Source organism: Urocitellus parryii, chromosome 7 (assembly GCF_045843805.1).
Source record: "Urocitellus parryii isolate mUroPar1 chromosome 7, mUroPar1.hap1, whole genome shotgun sequence".
NCBI lineage: Eukaryota > Metazoa > Chordata > Mammalia > Rodentia > Sciuridae > Urocitellus > Urocitellus parryii.
In genome coordinates, this window is record NC_135537.1 from 44,581,910 (window position 1) to 44,600,411 (window position 18,502).

The 18,502-nt window shown below is 36.1% G+C and overlaps 1 protein-coding gene across 3 annotated transcripts in view; it reads right to left on the minus strand.

Annotated features, from left to right (window-relative positions):
- Nucleotides 1-18,502, minus strand: part of Decr1 (2,4-dienoyl-CoA reductase 1) — a 37,336-nt gene that overhangs the window by 17,470 nt on the left and 1,364 nt on the right. The window contains exons 2-6 of one of the 3 annotated variants that reach the window (XM_077800839.1): nucleotides 12,001-12,107; nucleotides 5,603-5,805; nucleotides 4,096-4,153; nucleotides 3,884-3,970; nucleotides 2,799-2,946 (exon numbers count right to left, since the gene is read on the minus strand). In XM_077800839.1, coding sequence (XP_077656965.1) covers nucleotides 2,799-2,946; nucleotides 3,884-3,970; nucleotides 4,096-4,153; nucleotides 5,603-5,805; nucleotides 12,001-12,012 — 508 coding nt within the window. In that variant the 5' untranslated portion in view covers nucleotides 12,013-12,107. The remainder of the gene's footprint in view (nucleotides 1-2,798; nucleotides 2,947-3,883; nucleotides 3,971-4,095; nucleotides 4,154-5,602; nucleotides 5,806-12,000; nucleotides 12,108-18,502) is intronic. The other 2 variants (XM_026384061.2, XM_026384087.2) reach the window with 2 other exon arrangements.

Consider the following 18,502-nt stretch of genomic DNA (forward strand, 5'->3'; position numbering starts at 1 on the left):
AGGAGGCTGAGGCAGGAGGATCACAAGTTCAAAGCCAGCCTCACAACTTAGCAAGGACCAACTTAGTGAGACCCTGTCTCTTTTAAAAAGAGGAGGCTGGAGATGTGGCTCAGTGGTTAAGCTCCCTGGGTTCAATCCCTGCTACCAAAAAAGACACAATGATAAGGAAAAAGTGGAGAAAGAATATAAAGAGATAGAAAGGGTTTTACAGGTAAGAAAGAAGGAACCAGCCTTGTTGATCTTGATGGGTAGGAAAAGGAGACTTCTACCATAAAACAAGAACAACATGCAGCCTGGTTTTAAATGCTGAAGTCTACATTATAGCCTCTAATGAGGGAGTCCTTCATTGAACAGTGTGACTGAAGCTGGGCTAAATGATTCTGAATGGCTTAGTGAAAGAATGACTCTAGTCAGAGCATGCATAAGGGGGCAAACTAGAGCTGTTCTGGACGGACACAGATTGGACAGGTTGAGGGCACTGGATTACGGAAGATGAGGGAAGAGTAACTTATTATAGTAGCCTTAACTGTTTAAAATGTTTATTAAGACTAATTCAACAAAATAACTCTTATTATAGATCAAAAACATCACCTCTTGTGAATTTCAAAGCTACCTGTTGATTCTAGTATTTAACAGAAAAATTCAGTCTTTATGCTATCCATATCCCTTGTGACTAAACCTTCAAACCCATTAATGTGTCTTTCCTGTGACTGCCCCAATATCTTTCCTTGATTGATTTCTTACATGCTGAGCCACTTAACATACTTTTGATCACAGATTACCATGCATTTCTGATCCTGAACTGACTTCCAGGTTCATCCACATTGACACAATTGAGAGGTCATCTTAGCACTTGAACTCTTTCACTGTTGATCCATTGCTAGAATAGACCCTTCTGCACTGTACTTTCCTTGGCCCAGGGGTCCAAGTTCTCCAAACTCTGTCAGGTTACATCAATAACTGACAGGAATCTTGGAAGAATAAAAACTGGCTTCCATCTTTTAAAAGTCTTACCTAATATATTTTTAATGAAGCCCATAGAATTTTAATCCAATGTGATGAATAAAAATAGATCAAAGTCTATGTTAAAATGAAAGACAATAATGAGAAAAAGTCAGACAGAAATCTAAGGGTCACAGAGATGGGCAAGAGAAGAAATGAAAGAGATAATGAGGCAGAGAAAGACAAAATGATGAAAGAGATGAAGATAAAGAGAGAAACAGATACCCCAAAATGAAAAGTTCACAAAGGCAGAGAGAGAAATAAAGACACAAGCAAGAGGTAGAAGAGAGAAAAAAAAATCAGAAAGATACAGAGAAACAAAAGAAAAATACGAAGTCCAGAACAGAGAAGTGGAGAGAGAAGTAAGCCCATTCTTCCTGTCCCCCTCCCCAAATTTATCTATCCCTTCAGAAAATAAATAAAAAATGTATATAAACTTCAAATCTAAATCATATCCACTTTGCTGCAGTGAAGTGACCGGATACTTAAATTTCAACAAGCATTACAGGGAAAGGATGGAAGTTATTAGTATCCAAAAACAACAACAAAAAAAGAAGCTGTGCCTCTGCATCATCATCCTTCTACCCTTTCTCAAGCCTGATTGAGGATTATCCATGTTGTACAGAAGAAGACATTGAACCTCAGAAGACAAAGCCTTCTGACTCAGGAAGAGGAACCTGGCCAACTCCATGCCTGCCTTTCTCCCCTCCCTCCTCAAAGGCCATCCTGATGATCAGGAGGATTCTTCCTTCTTGTCCTTGTCCAGAGTGCTCTCTACCCTCTCTGAAAAGCACCCCCTCATTCAAGGTACAAGCCCAACTTATTCAGGGACAGAGTCTTGTCCACCTCTGCCTCAGGCATGCAGCATAGGGCCTGGTACACGCAAGTCTGCAGTTTTTGTCAATGAATATATTAAGTTGGTCCTACACATAAAGGTGTACATACACATATATACGTTATACATGTTTACTATGTATGTCAACAGAACTTGAATAAAGTTGTTCATAGTACTAACCAAAATATTGTAGTAATTTCCATCTACATCTACTCCCCCTCCAGTATTCTCAATCTCATTGATGTCATCACCATCCAAACTGTTCATCCCAGCTACAAATCCCTTTATCTAATTAGTAAAGCCTCTAGTTCGTATTTTCTATGCGTCTACTACTTTATCTCCCATGCCATGTATCCACATGCCAAAATTAAAAAAAAAAAAAAAAACAAGATCTCCTGAATGAGTCTCTTTAAACTTTTCCATGCCCCACATTGTTGCCAGTTACCTTTTGAATTAAGTCACGTTCTTAATGAAATACTTCCAATGGAAAGAATTAACATCAAACTGCCTATTTTGGTATTGGGCACTCTCCTGGCTATACCTCACCTACCTCCCCACAATCATTCCCTAGCCTTCTCTATCCACATCATTCCCTAAAAAAACACTTCTTTTTTCCCCCTTCACCAGACTTCTCTATCCAGGTACAACACATTTCCTTGTCTTCCCTTTTCCACATCTACTTTTTGTTTTTTTTAACATTCAGCTCAAATTGCATTTTATTCCTCAATCTGCTGACTGACGCTAGGGAGAGGAAGTCATTTCTGTATCTGGATTTCCAATGCCCTTGAAACATGTATATATTATGGCTTACATCTAACATATGGTAGTTATTTAAGCATTAATTCCATTCCAATCTTCCAGTAAAGATTGTCTCATTTTCTTTTTTAAGTGTCCCAGGGTTTAGTACAGAATCTGTAGAGAGGAGAGACCTAATAAATACGGGAAGAATAAACAAACATACCTTTCTGTGCTTTAATAAGCTGTTTTCCAATTTCAAGCGTCACATAGGCTGTGCCATTTAGAACTATGTCTGTTATGGTCTTCCAAGCATTGGGAGAGAGTCTTTCAGTGGGTGAAATAAAATTTCCTGCTGCGTTGTTTATCACAATCTAATAAGTGGATGAGGCAAGTTATAGAAACTTTCAGATAAGGTAGAATATTTTCCCACTAGGGCTTTTATTTTTGAAGCTTATTAATCCAAATAATATAATACGGCTTAAGTTCATAGTCAGCCTTTATAACAATACTATGAGACTGGGTTCAGTTTCATGTTCTTGGAGTCTGAAAATCTATTATTTCCAAGTTCAGAATCCTAACACGTCTTTAAATTGGGGTAGTTCTATTATTAAGAAAAAAAAAAGACAGAGTAAGCATGTCTATTGTGTAACTACACTATTTCAGGGAACCTCAAGAAATGCCTCTGGATTTCTATTATTTACTTTTTAACTTAATGAAACTCTTGGTCATTGACCTGTTTCTTCAGGATCAACTGCTTAGTTGTATGACAGATTCAATATTATTAGATGGCTTGAAAATATCTTTAATGTAGAAAAGGACTCACTTTGAGATTATTGGAAGAAATGGCTTATCTCTAATAAATGGACCAAATAAAATGTCCATTTATATCTCAGGTTTTAGAAGGAGAAATTTAGAACTTCTTGTAGTTTTTCTTAGTTGTATTGTTCTCCTCCACCGAGAGATAATCAAAAGTTATTAAGAAAAGCAAAGACCATGAATCATATAAACTAGATATTGTGTTCTTGGACTAACTGCTCTTGTTATTTCTTAATCTTATTACATAAAGTGAAATCAAGTTTGTTCCATGATTATAAATGCATTTTTAAAGTATTCCTGAAAGAAAGAAGGGTAGCAGTCCACTTAATCTTTTCCCTGCTTTGAGCCGAATTAGCATTTTCCTAGGGACAGAAAACATGTGCTTCTCTGTAAAGCCCTTGCTCACATCAAGAGTTTATTTCATTTTTGCATCCTGATGGGTGTTATCAACTTCAAATGACTCTCACTTTGTCTTCATCACCATATGCTTACATCAGGAAGTCCTGCGACTTTGATCAGTTCCAACACAGTCTTGTGAACCATATCAGGATCCCTCACATCACACTGAAGTGCATGAACCTGCATAAAACAAAGAGAAAAAAAGAATTCTACACTCCCCAGACTTCCTAAACCAAAACAGGAGTAAATTGTTTAAACATGTTATAATTCACAAATTTAATTTAAATGACTGCTTTTGAATTTACCTTATTTCCAGTTTGAGAAGAAATTTGTTCTGCAGTAGCTTTCAAAACATCAATCTTCCTAGAATTAAACACATGGTATGATGCATGAGTTCTGAAATGACTTCATATATTTTTCTTTTTAATTCCATAAATTAGAATCTACAGCTTAAAGTAATGCATTTTTGAGAAAATATGAGTTATATCTACATACAAATCAATTTGAATGAATTTATTTTAAAAGTTAAATTCGAACCATTTTTATATATTTGATAGTAATTCACTGAATTGGACACTTTTTTTTGGGGGGGGGGCGGAGGTACCAGGGATTGAACTCAGGGGCACTCAGCCATTGAGCCACATCCCCAGTTCTATTTGGTATTTTATTTAGAGAAAGGGACTCACTGAGTTGCTTAGCAACTCACTTTTGCTGAGGCTGGCTTTGAACTCACAATCCTCCTGCCTCAGCCTCCCAAGCCACTGGAATTACTGGCATATACTACCAAATTGAGCACTTTTATACCAGTTATTTGACAAATATTTAAATTATTTCCTTAATTATAATCATGTACCTGTTTTTTCCACCTGAGTCAGCTTTACAAAAATTAAAAATAAATACATTTATGCTATAATGTTAGTAAGTTGTTCAAATAACCTATATGCCTTCCGAATCTTATGTCTTTGAAATATATAAAATAAACCATGAATATAAAACTATATAGTAGTAAAATGAAAATAAAACTCTTAAAAACATTGCAACATAAAAACAAAAATATTCTGGCCAATGAGCATTTGTGAGTGACACAGTAACTGTCATTCAGATACCTAAAATTTTATACCACTCAAAACTGGAAGAAGGGGTAGATCTTATGCTAGTCTCCAGCGCTCCAGACTTATAGATATAGGGTACCAGATATGCCTAAGTAAGAAGATACACATTCCACTTGGTTTTACCCTTCCCAGATTCATCACAACAGATGTGTTGAAATATCTGTGCATCTAAAATAAAGTGGAAGGAAAACTTCTAATATCTTGCTACAAGGTTAATTATCAATTGAAGCAGTAATCACAATCACTCCCACTGAAAAATAAAGCAGCCTCAACATAGTACTTTTTTAAAAAAAATACTTTTTTAAGTTGTAGATGAACACACCATCTTTTTTTATTTTTATTTATTTATCTTTATGTGGTGCTGAGGATGGAACCCAGGGCCTCACACATGCTGGACAAGCACTCGACCACTGAACTACAACAACAGCCCAACATAGTACTTTTTAACTTCATACACAGAAAAAAAAAAAATCTATGGGCTGGATTTGGGAAAAGTAAATATTATCAGTTCCTTAATTGTCTTTTTTTCTACCATCTCAATCATAATGACTTTTTCCAAGGGAATTTATTTAGTAATCTGCAGAATACTTCATATAAGATTAGGATGCAAATCAAACAATCCAGCAAGCAGTGTTTTCAATATTATGACACAGACAGGTTCTTCACCAGACTTTGAAGTGAAGGGCTGTGACTGACTTACCTGCTGGCTATCACACATTGAGCACCCAGGCTGGACAGAAAAGTTGTCATGGCTTTGCCAAGGCCAGTACCTCCTCCAGTAATGAACGCCACTTTTCCTTGAAAGCTATTAGGTGGCAGCATCACTTTTTGAAGGGGAGGAAAGAATTTAGACTGTGAAGCTTCCATGCTTTGATATAATATTTTTGTTCCATAACTGAAAAACTAAAAGGAAAAAAAACCAAAATGAAACAAATTGAACTGCAGACATAAATTTGCACAAGAGATATTTAAAATTTATTCTTGAATTTAATATTAATTAAGTTCTTGGATTAATACAAATGTGCTGCAAACATGATTATTATATTTAATCAATTATTATTCTTTTTCTTTTTGAGTACTAAGTAATATATGAAGGGGTTAAAAAACATGGGTTCTAGAACTATAGACTAAATAGTGTGAAATTTTCTCCCTAGTCATATAGTCAACAGAAAGTTATTTAACCTTTCTGTGCTTAATTTTCTTCATCTATAAGATGGGAATAAAAGAACTCTCTTCCTTGACACTTTTAAACAGGTGCCTCCTCAATTAAAATTAGTAAATGAGCTAGGCATGGTGGCCTATGCCTGTAATCCCAGCAGCTCAGGAGGCTGAGACAGAAGGACCACAAGTTCAAAGCCAGTCTCAGGAAAAGTGAGGTGCTAAACAACTCAGTGAGACCCTGTCTCTAAATGAAATATAAAATAGAGCTGGGGATGTAGCTCAGTGGTCTAGTATCCCTGAGTTCAATCCCCAGTACAAAAAAAAAAAAAGGAGGTAAATATAACTGAAATAACTATGACTATAGTATATACATATAGCTATATATATAAAATACATTAGTATGCACTATATGTTCTATACATATGAACATTATTATTTGCAGGTGTTTTGCTTAAATTTTACTTTAAAAACTGATATAAAACATTTTTATTTTTAAAAAGAATAATTTGGGGATTGGGGCTATAGTTCTGTTGGTAGAGTGATTGCCTTACATGCATAAGGCCCTAGGTTCAATCCCCACTAACAAAAAAAAAAAAAAAAAAAAGAATAATTTGGATAAATATCACACTTCATTTCTGAATTACTGAAGAAAATTATTTTAAAATTCTTTAATGCTAATTACATCAAATGCCTCTATTTTGTTTTTTTCTAACCAACAAATTTAGAACAGAAATTTATAATCACATTACATTTGAAAACCACTGATATTCTCTCACAGTTAATTATAAAAACACATTGTAAGAGTTTAACATAACAAACAACAGGAGCTACCATTCATTAAGTGGTTACCATATGCCAGGGTCAGATATTAAACTACCTAATCACCACAACTAACACATGAAATAGTTATTTTTTTAATCCCATTTAGAGGAAGGGCTCAAACAGATTAAAAATATTGAGCAAGTGCAGGACTAAGCTTCAAACATGGGCTGACAGACTCTGGAGCCCTCCTCTGATAACCACCTTGTATGTTGCTTCTATCTAGTCTCTGAGCTCCTACTTAATAATCACATATGGGAGGTATGTAATATTCCCCCACCAGGAAAACAATCACAAGGTCAAAACTCCAGAATCTCATCTTTTCCTGCTAGAGTATTCCTATAAGCTAAATAAGCTGCCATCTGTTGATCCAAGATATCCAGAAACTTACCCTAAAGAAATAATCAGAAATATGATCAATGATTTAGAGTAAAGTTGTTTGTCAACTGGAAATTACATAAAATGTTTATGATGTAATATTGAGTAAAAAAAGAAAAATACAGTGTATATTCTTAAATAAAACCAAATGCTCAGGAAAAAAAAGACTAGAAGGAAATAACAGCAGTAAGCAGTAGACTGAATATTTACCATCTACCAAGGTCTATTAGACTTTCCTCCCCCCTTTACTTCCCTCCCCTCTTCCTTTACTTCATATACTAAATTCTGTTGCCATTCTCATTTTATAGATGGAGAAACTGAAGCACAGAAAGATCATGTATTATATTTTTATAGACAAATAATAATAAGTACTTCACTACTCATTTATATAGTTCTACTTATTTATAAAGTACTTACACACTAAGTACTTTACATGATCCACCAATAATGTGAAGAGAGAGCCTACAGAATGGGAGAAAGTCTTTATCACATGCCCCTCAGATAGAGCATTAATCTCCAGGATATATAAAGAACTCAAAAAACTTAACACCAAAAAACAAATACCCAATAAATAAATGAGCTAAGGAAATGAACAGACACGTCACAGAAGAAATACAATTGATCAATAAATATATGAAAAAATGTTCAACATCTCTAGTAATTAGAGAAATACAAATACACTGAGATTCCATCTCACTCCAGTCAGAATGGCAATCATCAAGAATACAAGCAATAATAAATGTTGGCAAGGATGTGGGGAAAAAGGTACACTCATACATTGTTGGTGGGACTGCAAACTGGTGCAACCACTATAGAAAGCAGTATAGCGTTTTCTTAGAAAATTTGGAATAAAACCATCATTTGACCCAGTTATCCCACTACTCAGTTTATAACCAAAGGACTTAAAATCAGTATACTATAGTGACACAGCCACATCAATGTTTATAGCAGTTCAATGCACAATAGCTAAACTCTAGAACCAACCTACGTGCCCTTCAACAGATGAATGGATACAGAAATTGTGATATATATAAACGATGAAATATTACTCACCCTTAAAGAAGAATGAAATTATGGCATTAGCTGGTAAATGAATGGAACTGGAGAATATGATACTTAGCAAAATTAGTCAATCCCAAAGAAACAAAGGCTTAATGTTTTCTCTGATATACGGATGCTAATTCACAAAAAGGGCCTGGGGGCTAGGGAAGAATAGAGGTATTTTGGACTAGACAGAGGGGAGTAAAGGAAAGGGAGGGAGTATGGTGGTAGGAACAATAGCAGAATGAATTGGATGTTATTATCCTATGTGCATATATGATTACACAACTGGTGTAACTCTACATCATATACAACCAAAAGAATAAGAAGTTATACTCCATTTATAAATGATGTGTCAAAATGCATTCTACTATCATGTATAAAAAGAACAAATTAAAGAAAAAAGCAATTTACGTGATCTAAATCTAAGATCTGACTTCAGAGTCTATCCTTTATAGTTATTATCTATAAGTAATGGAATTATGGATAATTATTTAATTTTTATTTCAGTTTGGTTGGTTTTAAATACTTACAAAAATCTATCAAGTATTACTTGATTTCATAATCATGAAAAATGTTATTGAGAGATAAAATTTGAGAATGTATGTAAAAAAATTGAAGATAAATTGACAAATCTGGTTATGTTCCATGCCAGTCATATTTCTTTTAACTTCATATTGACAAAGCTTTTTTTTTTTTTGGAATCCTTTTGCCAACGTTTGATAATCCCAAGCAACCTATAATAATCTTTTTCTACCTAAATGGCAGTTTTACCTAAGGCTGCCACCCACCTCCAGAATTACTGCATTAAGATGATGAATCAGGAAGTTTGCATGAGTAGGCTGGCAAATTTGTCACTACCTAATAATAATGAAAAAAAAATGTATTCTAATTTTCCAAAGGCTCTACCATGAATATTTTTTACTTAGTTTGTGGAGGAAATTAGATGGGAGGCTTTATTAAAAATAACTAAAGAAGATATTTTAAAACATTTTTTTCAACCTCCTAACTGCTAGGGGAAAGCTTACAAAAGTAAAACATCACATTTGATAATAATAATACCCAATAAACATCTATAACAGATTATTGTATAACAAGATCTTACCTATCTTTTTTGATCTGATCAATACTGATCTTATGACTTCATCACTTTACCAATCCAAAAGTGAAAAAAAAAAACACCCTGATATACTATTTTAATTCACATTACCCTCTGACCACTCATAGCATATATGTGAATATAAATTCAGCCATCCCTTGGCCTGATCAAGGTTAGTTGCTCCATATCAGCACTGAAATACATAGAGATTCTCAGGTCTCACAAGATCACATTGTATACACTCATATTTCTACAAAGAAATATTCTGAATAATAGTAATCGTACTTGGTCATTTCCTTTGAATTATTTTTTAAAAAGCGGATACAAAACAGGCTTTGAAAGATTTTTCATATCTTGCTTTGTAGTTTTTCTAAACACAAGTTGTTTAGAAATAAATTGTTTCTGAAAATGGAAATAACACCTTTCCTATCAAGATTGATTTCTCTAGAGATCTTTGGTGATCTAAAATTCTTAAAACTCTCTGAAGTCCTCCAATTTTGACAATACAGATTTATTTTTTAGTGTTAGAAGCTATAATCTGCCTCAAGAAGGTTAACTACCCCTGGTACACCCCACCTCCAAACTCGTCAGCTTCCCACTTTACATAAACAATATCTTCCTCCTTCATATATTGCTAAATTACACCTAAACTAATGAGTCACAACCAGCTTCTAATCCTCAAAATGGCAGTTCTAACAGTCTTGACCTTATCTCTTCCCTGGAGGATAAAAACTGTTGTCAATGAGAGTCACACCTAAATTACTTAAGGATTTGGACTAGTCTAAAATGTCTAGAGTCAAAATCTAAAGGTATATTGGTGATCCTAGGCCAAATGTGTTTTATAAGACCTAATTTGGAATTTTAAGTCAACATTTAGATATTGGGTGAATTCACAAAAACCAGAAGCTCTACTAACACTTGGGTCCAACTTCTTACATATTTCAGCCCAACCTGCCTGCCTCTTGGGACAGACCTAGGCTCTTTTTGGCCCTGACTCACATAGGGACAGTAAGCCCTTTTACTGGGTGGCTTTCATTTACAGAAACTTTACAAACCTGAGGTATTTTGAGTATAGAACCCTTAGTCTAAACAAAACCCAAGAAGCAGTACAAAAGAAGCGGGGCAGGATTTTGATTTGTGTGTTGGAGGGGGTTATTTTGTTTTGGCACTATATGTAAGTTTCTGAAATTTCATATAAAACAGATTTCTGTAAAAATATTAAGATATATATTTTAGAAAATCCAGTTTCAAATCTGTAAAAACTTATATAGTAATAGACTCTTATATGTAAGTTGTGAAACTAAGTTCATATTTAAATAAGCATTAACTTAGCTGTTTTACCACCACCACTATTACCACCACCACCATCATCATCATCTCTTCTGATGAAGCCTCCATATTAAAATCCAATCCCTCAAACACACTGATGTCCTCCAGAATCAAAAAGAAAAAGTCAAATTATTGACCCTAGCATTCAAACCGTTGTACAATATGGCCTCAGCCTAGCTTCCTACCTGTTCTATCTCACAGACTTACTAATTCCTCAGCACTCCCAAAAATTATCAAGTATTTTCACCTTCTGGCCTTTGCTCCTGCTTTCTCTTCAGCCTAGCAGAATCAGCTTCCAAACAAGGCAAAAATGTCAACATCTTCCTTGACACTTTTAAACAGGTGCCTCCTCAATTAAAATTAGTAAATGAGCTAGGCAATGGTGGCCTATGCCTGTAATCCCAGTAGCTCAGGAGGCTGAGGCAGAAGGACCACAAGTTCAAAGCCAGTCTCAGCAAAAGTGAGGTGCTAAACAACTCAGTGAGACCTTGTCTCTAAATGAAATATAAAATAGAGCTGGGGATGTAGCTCAGTGGTCTAGTATCCCTGAGTTCAATCCCCAGTACAAAAAAAAAAAAAAAAAAAAGGAGGTAAATGAACCCCTCCCTCCATCAGGCGCCAGACTTCCACACTAGACTGTGAGGACTCGGGAAGACGGAACAGTACTTTATTCAGCACTATAGCAGGGCATCTGGCTCCAATTAGGCATTCAATAAATGCTTATTTTATTGGATGTAACACTGTTGACCATGCTCCAATTCCATTCAAAAGTGCTTGGATGCACACATGTAGTCTTACATAAATATACAATACAATCCAGCTCTTTGCCACTTGTTTTTAAAAATTAGAAGTCACTTCCAATGACCATCAATTATGGTATCTTAACTGTGAGCTTATACCCAAGAAAAGAAAAACAGAATCTATTTGTATGCATATTATTAAGTCAACAGCAAATAGAAAAATGGGCTTAAAAAAGGTAGCCCACATAAAGAATATACATACAACCATATTTATAAGTGAATAAGCTTGTATAAACAAAGAAAGATATCAGTTTTCTCTTACCAAACTGATTAAAGTTCAAAATTTCATAATACATAACACAAGAAACAGCTTAGTAATGCCACTCTTACACTCTTTGATATGAATTGTGGTAAGTTCTTTCAAGGTCAATTTGGCCCATTTATCAAAATATTGAATATATAAAATTATATTAAATATAAATATATAAATACACTTTTACTCAGTAGCTCCACATTAAGGAATTTACTCACAGATGGACTCATTTGGGAGAGGTGGGAGAAGAAGCTCTCTTTGAAGATACATTAAGTGGCTGGTTGAGGGTGAAGGAAGGTAGAGCACTTACCTAACACAGGAGACTCTGGGTTTGATCCCAGCAAAGCAAAAAAAAAAAAAAAAAAAAAAAAAAAGAAAGAAAGAAAAGAAAATGAAATAAGGAAATTCTATTTACAATAAAATCTAACAAATCTAATAAAAGAAATGCAATACTTGTTAGCTGAAAACTATAAAACATCATTTTAAAAAATTAAAGAAACAAAAATTAAATAAATGAAAAGATAGCCTGTGTTTATGTACTGGAAAACTTCATTTTGTGTAAAGGGAAATTCTTCCCCAGAAGATTCAATGATATCTCTATCAAAATTCCAAATGGGCTTCCGCAAAGATCGTCTAAATACCTAAAATTGATATGGAATGCAACAAAATCAAAATACCCAAAGATGTTCATTAAAGCATGGATCTATTACCTACTAAAAGGAGAGAGAACTTATATGCTAAATGTAAACATTGTTATGTTGATTCACTCACTCAACAAACATTTGTTGAATACCAATAATGTGAGACATGTGTTAAGTGAAAAATTCAAGATAGAGAAATATATATCACATGCTCCCATTTGTGTGGCTTTTTAAAAAATGAGTATTTTTGTACATATGTTGATAAATATGCAAAATTTGTTGGAAGAACCCATAAGAAACTATTTATTGTAATATCTTCTTAGGAGAAGTACTTACTATATTGACAATCCTTTGATACAATCCTTTGATACAGCTTTAATGTTCCATATACTCATTAATTAATGCCATTAAAACAGTTAACACAAAACTGAATCATATATGCAAGCACACAATACATGAAGGACATAGAAAAAAACAAAGTTATTGGAAGAAGAAAAATGGCATAGAATCAGTTTCATAAGGACATATGCCTTACTTCAAGTGTAAGTACTCTATATTCATACTTGAATGTGAGCTTTATAATAGACAATGAAATAATTTCATTTCTTTTGGGGGAGAGGGTTCAAGGTATCTGTCAGTTTAGATCAAATATTTTTAAGTCGAATTTATTGACTCGAATTCCTATCCCAAGAGCTTTACAAGCTGGACCTTAGCTGTAATATAAAAATGTCAGTTGGTAAATACTGGATAACCATAGTTTTCAAAGGATGAATTTTAAAAACTTACATCTTTGTACTGCCAAAGCACCTCATGCATTTTCTGCACATACTAAGCCTTCTAAAACTATCCCAGCTTATTTTGTCCAATTGCTAAAAAGCTACATGTCTGTGCCATAAAAGTATTTCTTCAATGCCAAGACCACTGCTCCTTCAAAATGGTACATGTAGTTCTTGGCAGGAGGTATCCAGAAATACAAGAGGCAGCTAGGTAGGACACTCTACTGGATTTTTCACTGCAGAAAAGGATACTCCCATAGAATTGTCTCACCCCAAATGCCAGTAGCAAAGGTTGAAGAACTGAAGTACCCAAACTCTACCAAACCCACAGCTCACCAGAGGCCACATTAAGCTGGAGATCTGTGTCTGTGTGGATTGCTTGAGCATGCCTACCCATTCCTTAACTTAATGCAGCGCACTGCACAGAGGCCACTGGTGTCTGAGCTTCTGTCAACAGACCTCGTTGCCACAGACCTCGTTACCACAGCAACTTGAAGGTAAGGCTGAGCAAATATAAAAGAAAATGCCTCACTGGACTCCATGGCTAGGCTGAATCATGCAATTGCCGGTAGCAAGATAGAAATTACATTTTCGAGTAATGATACATCTTATAACAGGGAACATGAGTCCTTGAAAAAGTGGATACTCTGTTGCTACAGGGTATACTTCCCACTTTTATTACAGTTCTTATTTATCTGCAGTTAGATACAGACCAAATAGATGTTTCCTAACACTACACAATGAAGAGAGATGAAATCAGTAAATTAGGAGGCAATTTGAAATATTCAACTGGGATCTTCACTCCTCTGCCTTTCATTTGACCTCCTATTCCATAGCTAAAACTAATGCGACTCTCTTTTTGAGCCCAAAATCAGAACCCCTGCTTTTGCAAAGGGTTTGTTTTGATTTGGGAGTTTGTTTATATGAAAAAGCATTAAAGATAAGTGTGACATTATTATTGGGTATACAGTTCATTCAATTATTTATTCTGAGCAAGTTTTAGGCATTTACAATGCCCCAGACCCTGTTCTAAGCAATGACAATACAACAGTGAATGAAACAGATACAACAGTCACTCTTTAGTGAGTTTATATTTGGGAGGACAAGGGATGAACAAATTACATGAAACACATAGTATATTAAACATTGATTGGTACTGCAAAGAAAAATAAAGTATGGAATAGAGGCAGAGCATTGCTACTTTAAATAAGGTGGTCAGCCAAGGGCTCACTGATGTGACATTTGAGCAAAGACCCGAAGGTGGAGGGGAATGAGTCACTCAATTTCAGGCAAAGGGAAGAGTATGTAGTAAAGGCCCTTAGGAAGAAGTTTAGTATTTGGAGGAATGGCAGGAGGCCAGCATGGCGTGAGTAGGAGAGTCAGTGGGAGGAGAAGAGGACAGTGAGGCAAAGGGGACTGGATCACCAAGGCTGAGTCAGCCCCTAAACAGACTTTCACTTTTGCTCTGAGCTGACAATAAAGTCTACAAAATTTTGAGCAGAGTATTAATATAATCTGCCTTAAGCTTTTTTTTTTTTTTTGAGAATTTTTCTGGATGTTGTGTTGAGAATGGGGACAAGGGGGAAAGGTTAGAATCAGGGAGACTAAACCATTTGTGTAACAGGCCAGGCAAGAGATGATGATGGCCTTAACCAGGATGCTATCATTAGAAGTGGCAAATAAAATTACTTGCAAATGAGAAGGCTCAGGAAAATGAGGATGTAATGAATTACCCTACACCTAACATTGCCTGGTTCAAATCTTTCTTCTTACTTTAAAAGCCCAACCTCACTATACTTTGACCTAATTTGACTGAAAATGGATAAATAGGTCAGTTTATTTGTTTACTGAAAAGGTCAAGGCCATTCAACTGTGAAAGCTTTTTCTGCCTGTGTCAACATCACCTCAATACCTCTGCTACTTCTGCATTGCCTCTGTGTTCTAGAAAGATTAAGACTTAACTGAGGTAAGAAGAGGAATGGAGTCCTATCAGACAGGAGGCATTAGTTAGGTAAGAGATACTGAAAGCATTAGAAATAGAGACAACACAGCCACACATTGAACCTGAAAATTAGCTTGCACCAAATACTAGAAGTAATAAGAGAAGAGCTCAGGATGGCACTGTAACTAAAATAACTGGATTGATATGAGAAGACCCACATTGGAGGATTGAGGATAGAGTTCTGGACTAGTAATGCTGCATCTGGGCTCTTTGCCATATCTATCACAAGAATGAAGACCACTCTCAGCAATCAGCCTGCAGACATCACTCAGAAAAGATGCCCATTAACTGTGAAGAATCCTAGAAGAACAGTCCAGAGGGACATCAATACAGAACTCAATCTTCTTGGAAAAAAAAAAAAGAAGCTCCGTGCTGACAAATGATGGAGAAACAGAAAGGAACTGATTACTGTTCACACTGTCTGTAGCCACATACCGAACATGATCTAGGGGGCAACTGGCTTCCCTGACAAGATGAGGCCTGTGTATGCTCACTTCTCCATCAGCACTATTATTCAGGAGAATGGGTCTCTTCTTGGAATTTGAACTTGCTTGGGTAAAAATATATATATAGGATTTAGATAAGGACAAGCCCAGAAAGAAGAGTGATTCCTTGAAGGAAATGATACTGAACTTGTTTCAAATTCAGCTGCTTTGATTCAGCAAACCCCAACAGTTAAAAACAAGGATATCAGGAAATTCTCGTCAATATGTTTGTTCCTGAACAGTTCAGCAGAATGACAAATAAGATCTAACAGTCATCCTGTTTCTGTATAAGGCCCTGGGTTATGAAACCAACTTGTGATATTTTAATGACTCAGTAAAAGACCACTACTGTAAGGAAGGAAAGAAGGCAGGCAGGCAGGCCCTAAGCCAGTTTTGTAACAGAGAAAAAAATCAGGGTTCCTCATTCTAGCGCTTGTGAAAGCTCAGTTCTGTCACTGCTTTTAGGACACAGCATCTTTCCTCTCTATCCACTGTCTGATTTCAAAGCCCATATCTCACACCATTCATAAATACTAAGGACCTACTCGGTGTCTTCTTTTAACCAGTCTCCTGCCTGTGGTCTCTGCTTACCCCAGCCTACCTACAATGCTGATCTCCAGGGAACTCAAAATGTAACCATGTTAGTTCTCTCCTTAGTATTCTCCCATGGCTCCCAGAGCTGTATAAAGTGCAGATTCCTCAGCTTCACAAGCATTCCAAGTCATCAGGACCTGGCTCTTGCCCTTCTCTCCTGCCTCATCCTATTTGAAATTTATTCTCAGGGCAAAAAGTGCTCAGGGTTCCACCAGTTTCCTACCTCCCTATCTTTCATGAATCACTCCCCACCATCACTCCCACGTTCATCATTCAAACCCAGCTCAGAGTTCTGTCACCCTCTGACACTCCCAGACAGAATGTATAGGATGGTTTAGGCGACCCAGCACCTGTTGACATTTTGAGACTGACATCACTTACTCCTCTCCTCTACCCAACTCCCCCTTGAATGCCCTCTTGGATCATGGCACAGTCAGTCCTTAGCTCAAGGGCCAGCGACAGAAATCTGGGCTTTACCACATACCACACATTCAAACTATCATTCCAGATCATTTTAGTCCTTAGTAGCTTTAATACTGCCCTTGGTTCAGGTCCTCATCACTTTTGTTTGACTTCTGGTCTCCATAATGAAATCACCTTCCTACTTACAACTGTGATGTGATCATACCACTTCCTCAGCCCCACTTTTCTCCCCAGCTCCTGCTTTCAACGAAGTTCTCTCAACATAACCTCCTCAACATCCTTCCACATCAAGTCTCCCCACAGCGATTATCATTCCTCAGTTGATGCATGGACAATTACCCAGGTTTGACTATCTACCTCCACTCTAATTCTCAATTCCATAGCTTCGGAACAAAACTCTGACACCTCGTGGCCAGCAGGCTGCTCACTAACATGTCTCTAACCCCTCCCTCCTTACTCTACTGATAACCTCTATTTGGGGCCTTCACACAGGCTACTCACTGACCTAGAACTTTCTCACGCCTCTCTCACTGGCTACTCCTCCTCTTTCTTCATGAGTCAGATTAAAAATACACCCAAAACAATGCTCCCATGAAACTAGACACTCTCCAATGTGGAGTGAGGGAAGGATAGGAAATGCTTCTTCCAAGATCAGATGTTTCCCTTTCTCTTCTTTTTGTTGTTGTTGTTTTTATTTTGTTGTAGCACTGGGGACTGAATCAAGGGCCTTGCAAATGCTAAACAAGTGCTCTACCACTGAGCTATACCCCCAGCCCTTTGAGACAGGGTCTCACTAAATTGTTGAACCTCGAACTAGTGATATTCCTGACAGCCTCTCAAGTCACTGGGATTACAGATGTGTGTCACCACATCTGTTTTTCATGTTTTAAATATGTGTCTATCTTCTTCAGGGCAACCAAAAGAAATTGAGAACAGGGTTCATATTTTTTTAATTACTTCATCCCCAAGACATAGCACAAGGTCAGCAACAGAGCCTGTTCTCAATAAATGTTTTTTAATTTCGGCCTACTAGCTAAAGGCACAATCTAATATAGTATTTCACAAGTAGGTTTTATGACACATGAAACATTTCTGTTGGTTATGGTAACAAAAGTATTCAAATAGGGGTTTTAATTCTAACAACTTGTATTTGCCCTCAAAAACATGATGTTCCCTGGAACAAACTCCCACTTCACAGATGTTAAGACTTTTTTCTTCTACTAGAAATTCAAACTACAACCTCCATGTGCCAAAAAGGGGAAAACCATATTAACAGGGGGCTCTCTGGCCTCAAACCCCAAACCTCAAAACTTCCACTTCTCTTAAGCAAAGGAATTTAGTAAATAGTCAGGTTATAATTAATTTTTAAATGAGTCCATTTTCTTCTTCTCAAACTGTGCTGTCTACTTGTTTCAGAGGAACTGGGGTATGGCCTAACTGACCTTATTATTAAGATTAGTGGTTTGTGTTAAAAAAAAAAAAAAACTAAAACTTTTATATCAGAACTGTTGTAGATTTCAAATGAACACTTCTTAGAAGAGTAAGAAAATAGTTTTTTGCTTTTTCTTTCCCACAATTGTCTATAACTTCCTCTCTATAGAAAGAGTATATAGTATCAGCAAACCCATAGACATGCACAAATCTCTTTTTAAAAGTTCTCTAACTTGAGAGAATCACTATACCCATTCCTGTGTTCATATCTGGTACCACTGTTGCCCATATTTTTCTAAAGAAAACACTATAGCTGTTCACTCTGTCAAACTGATTTAAAAGGGGCAGGGAGCTTAACAGTTGATAGG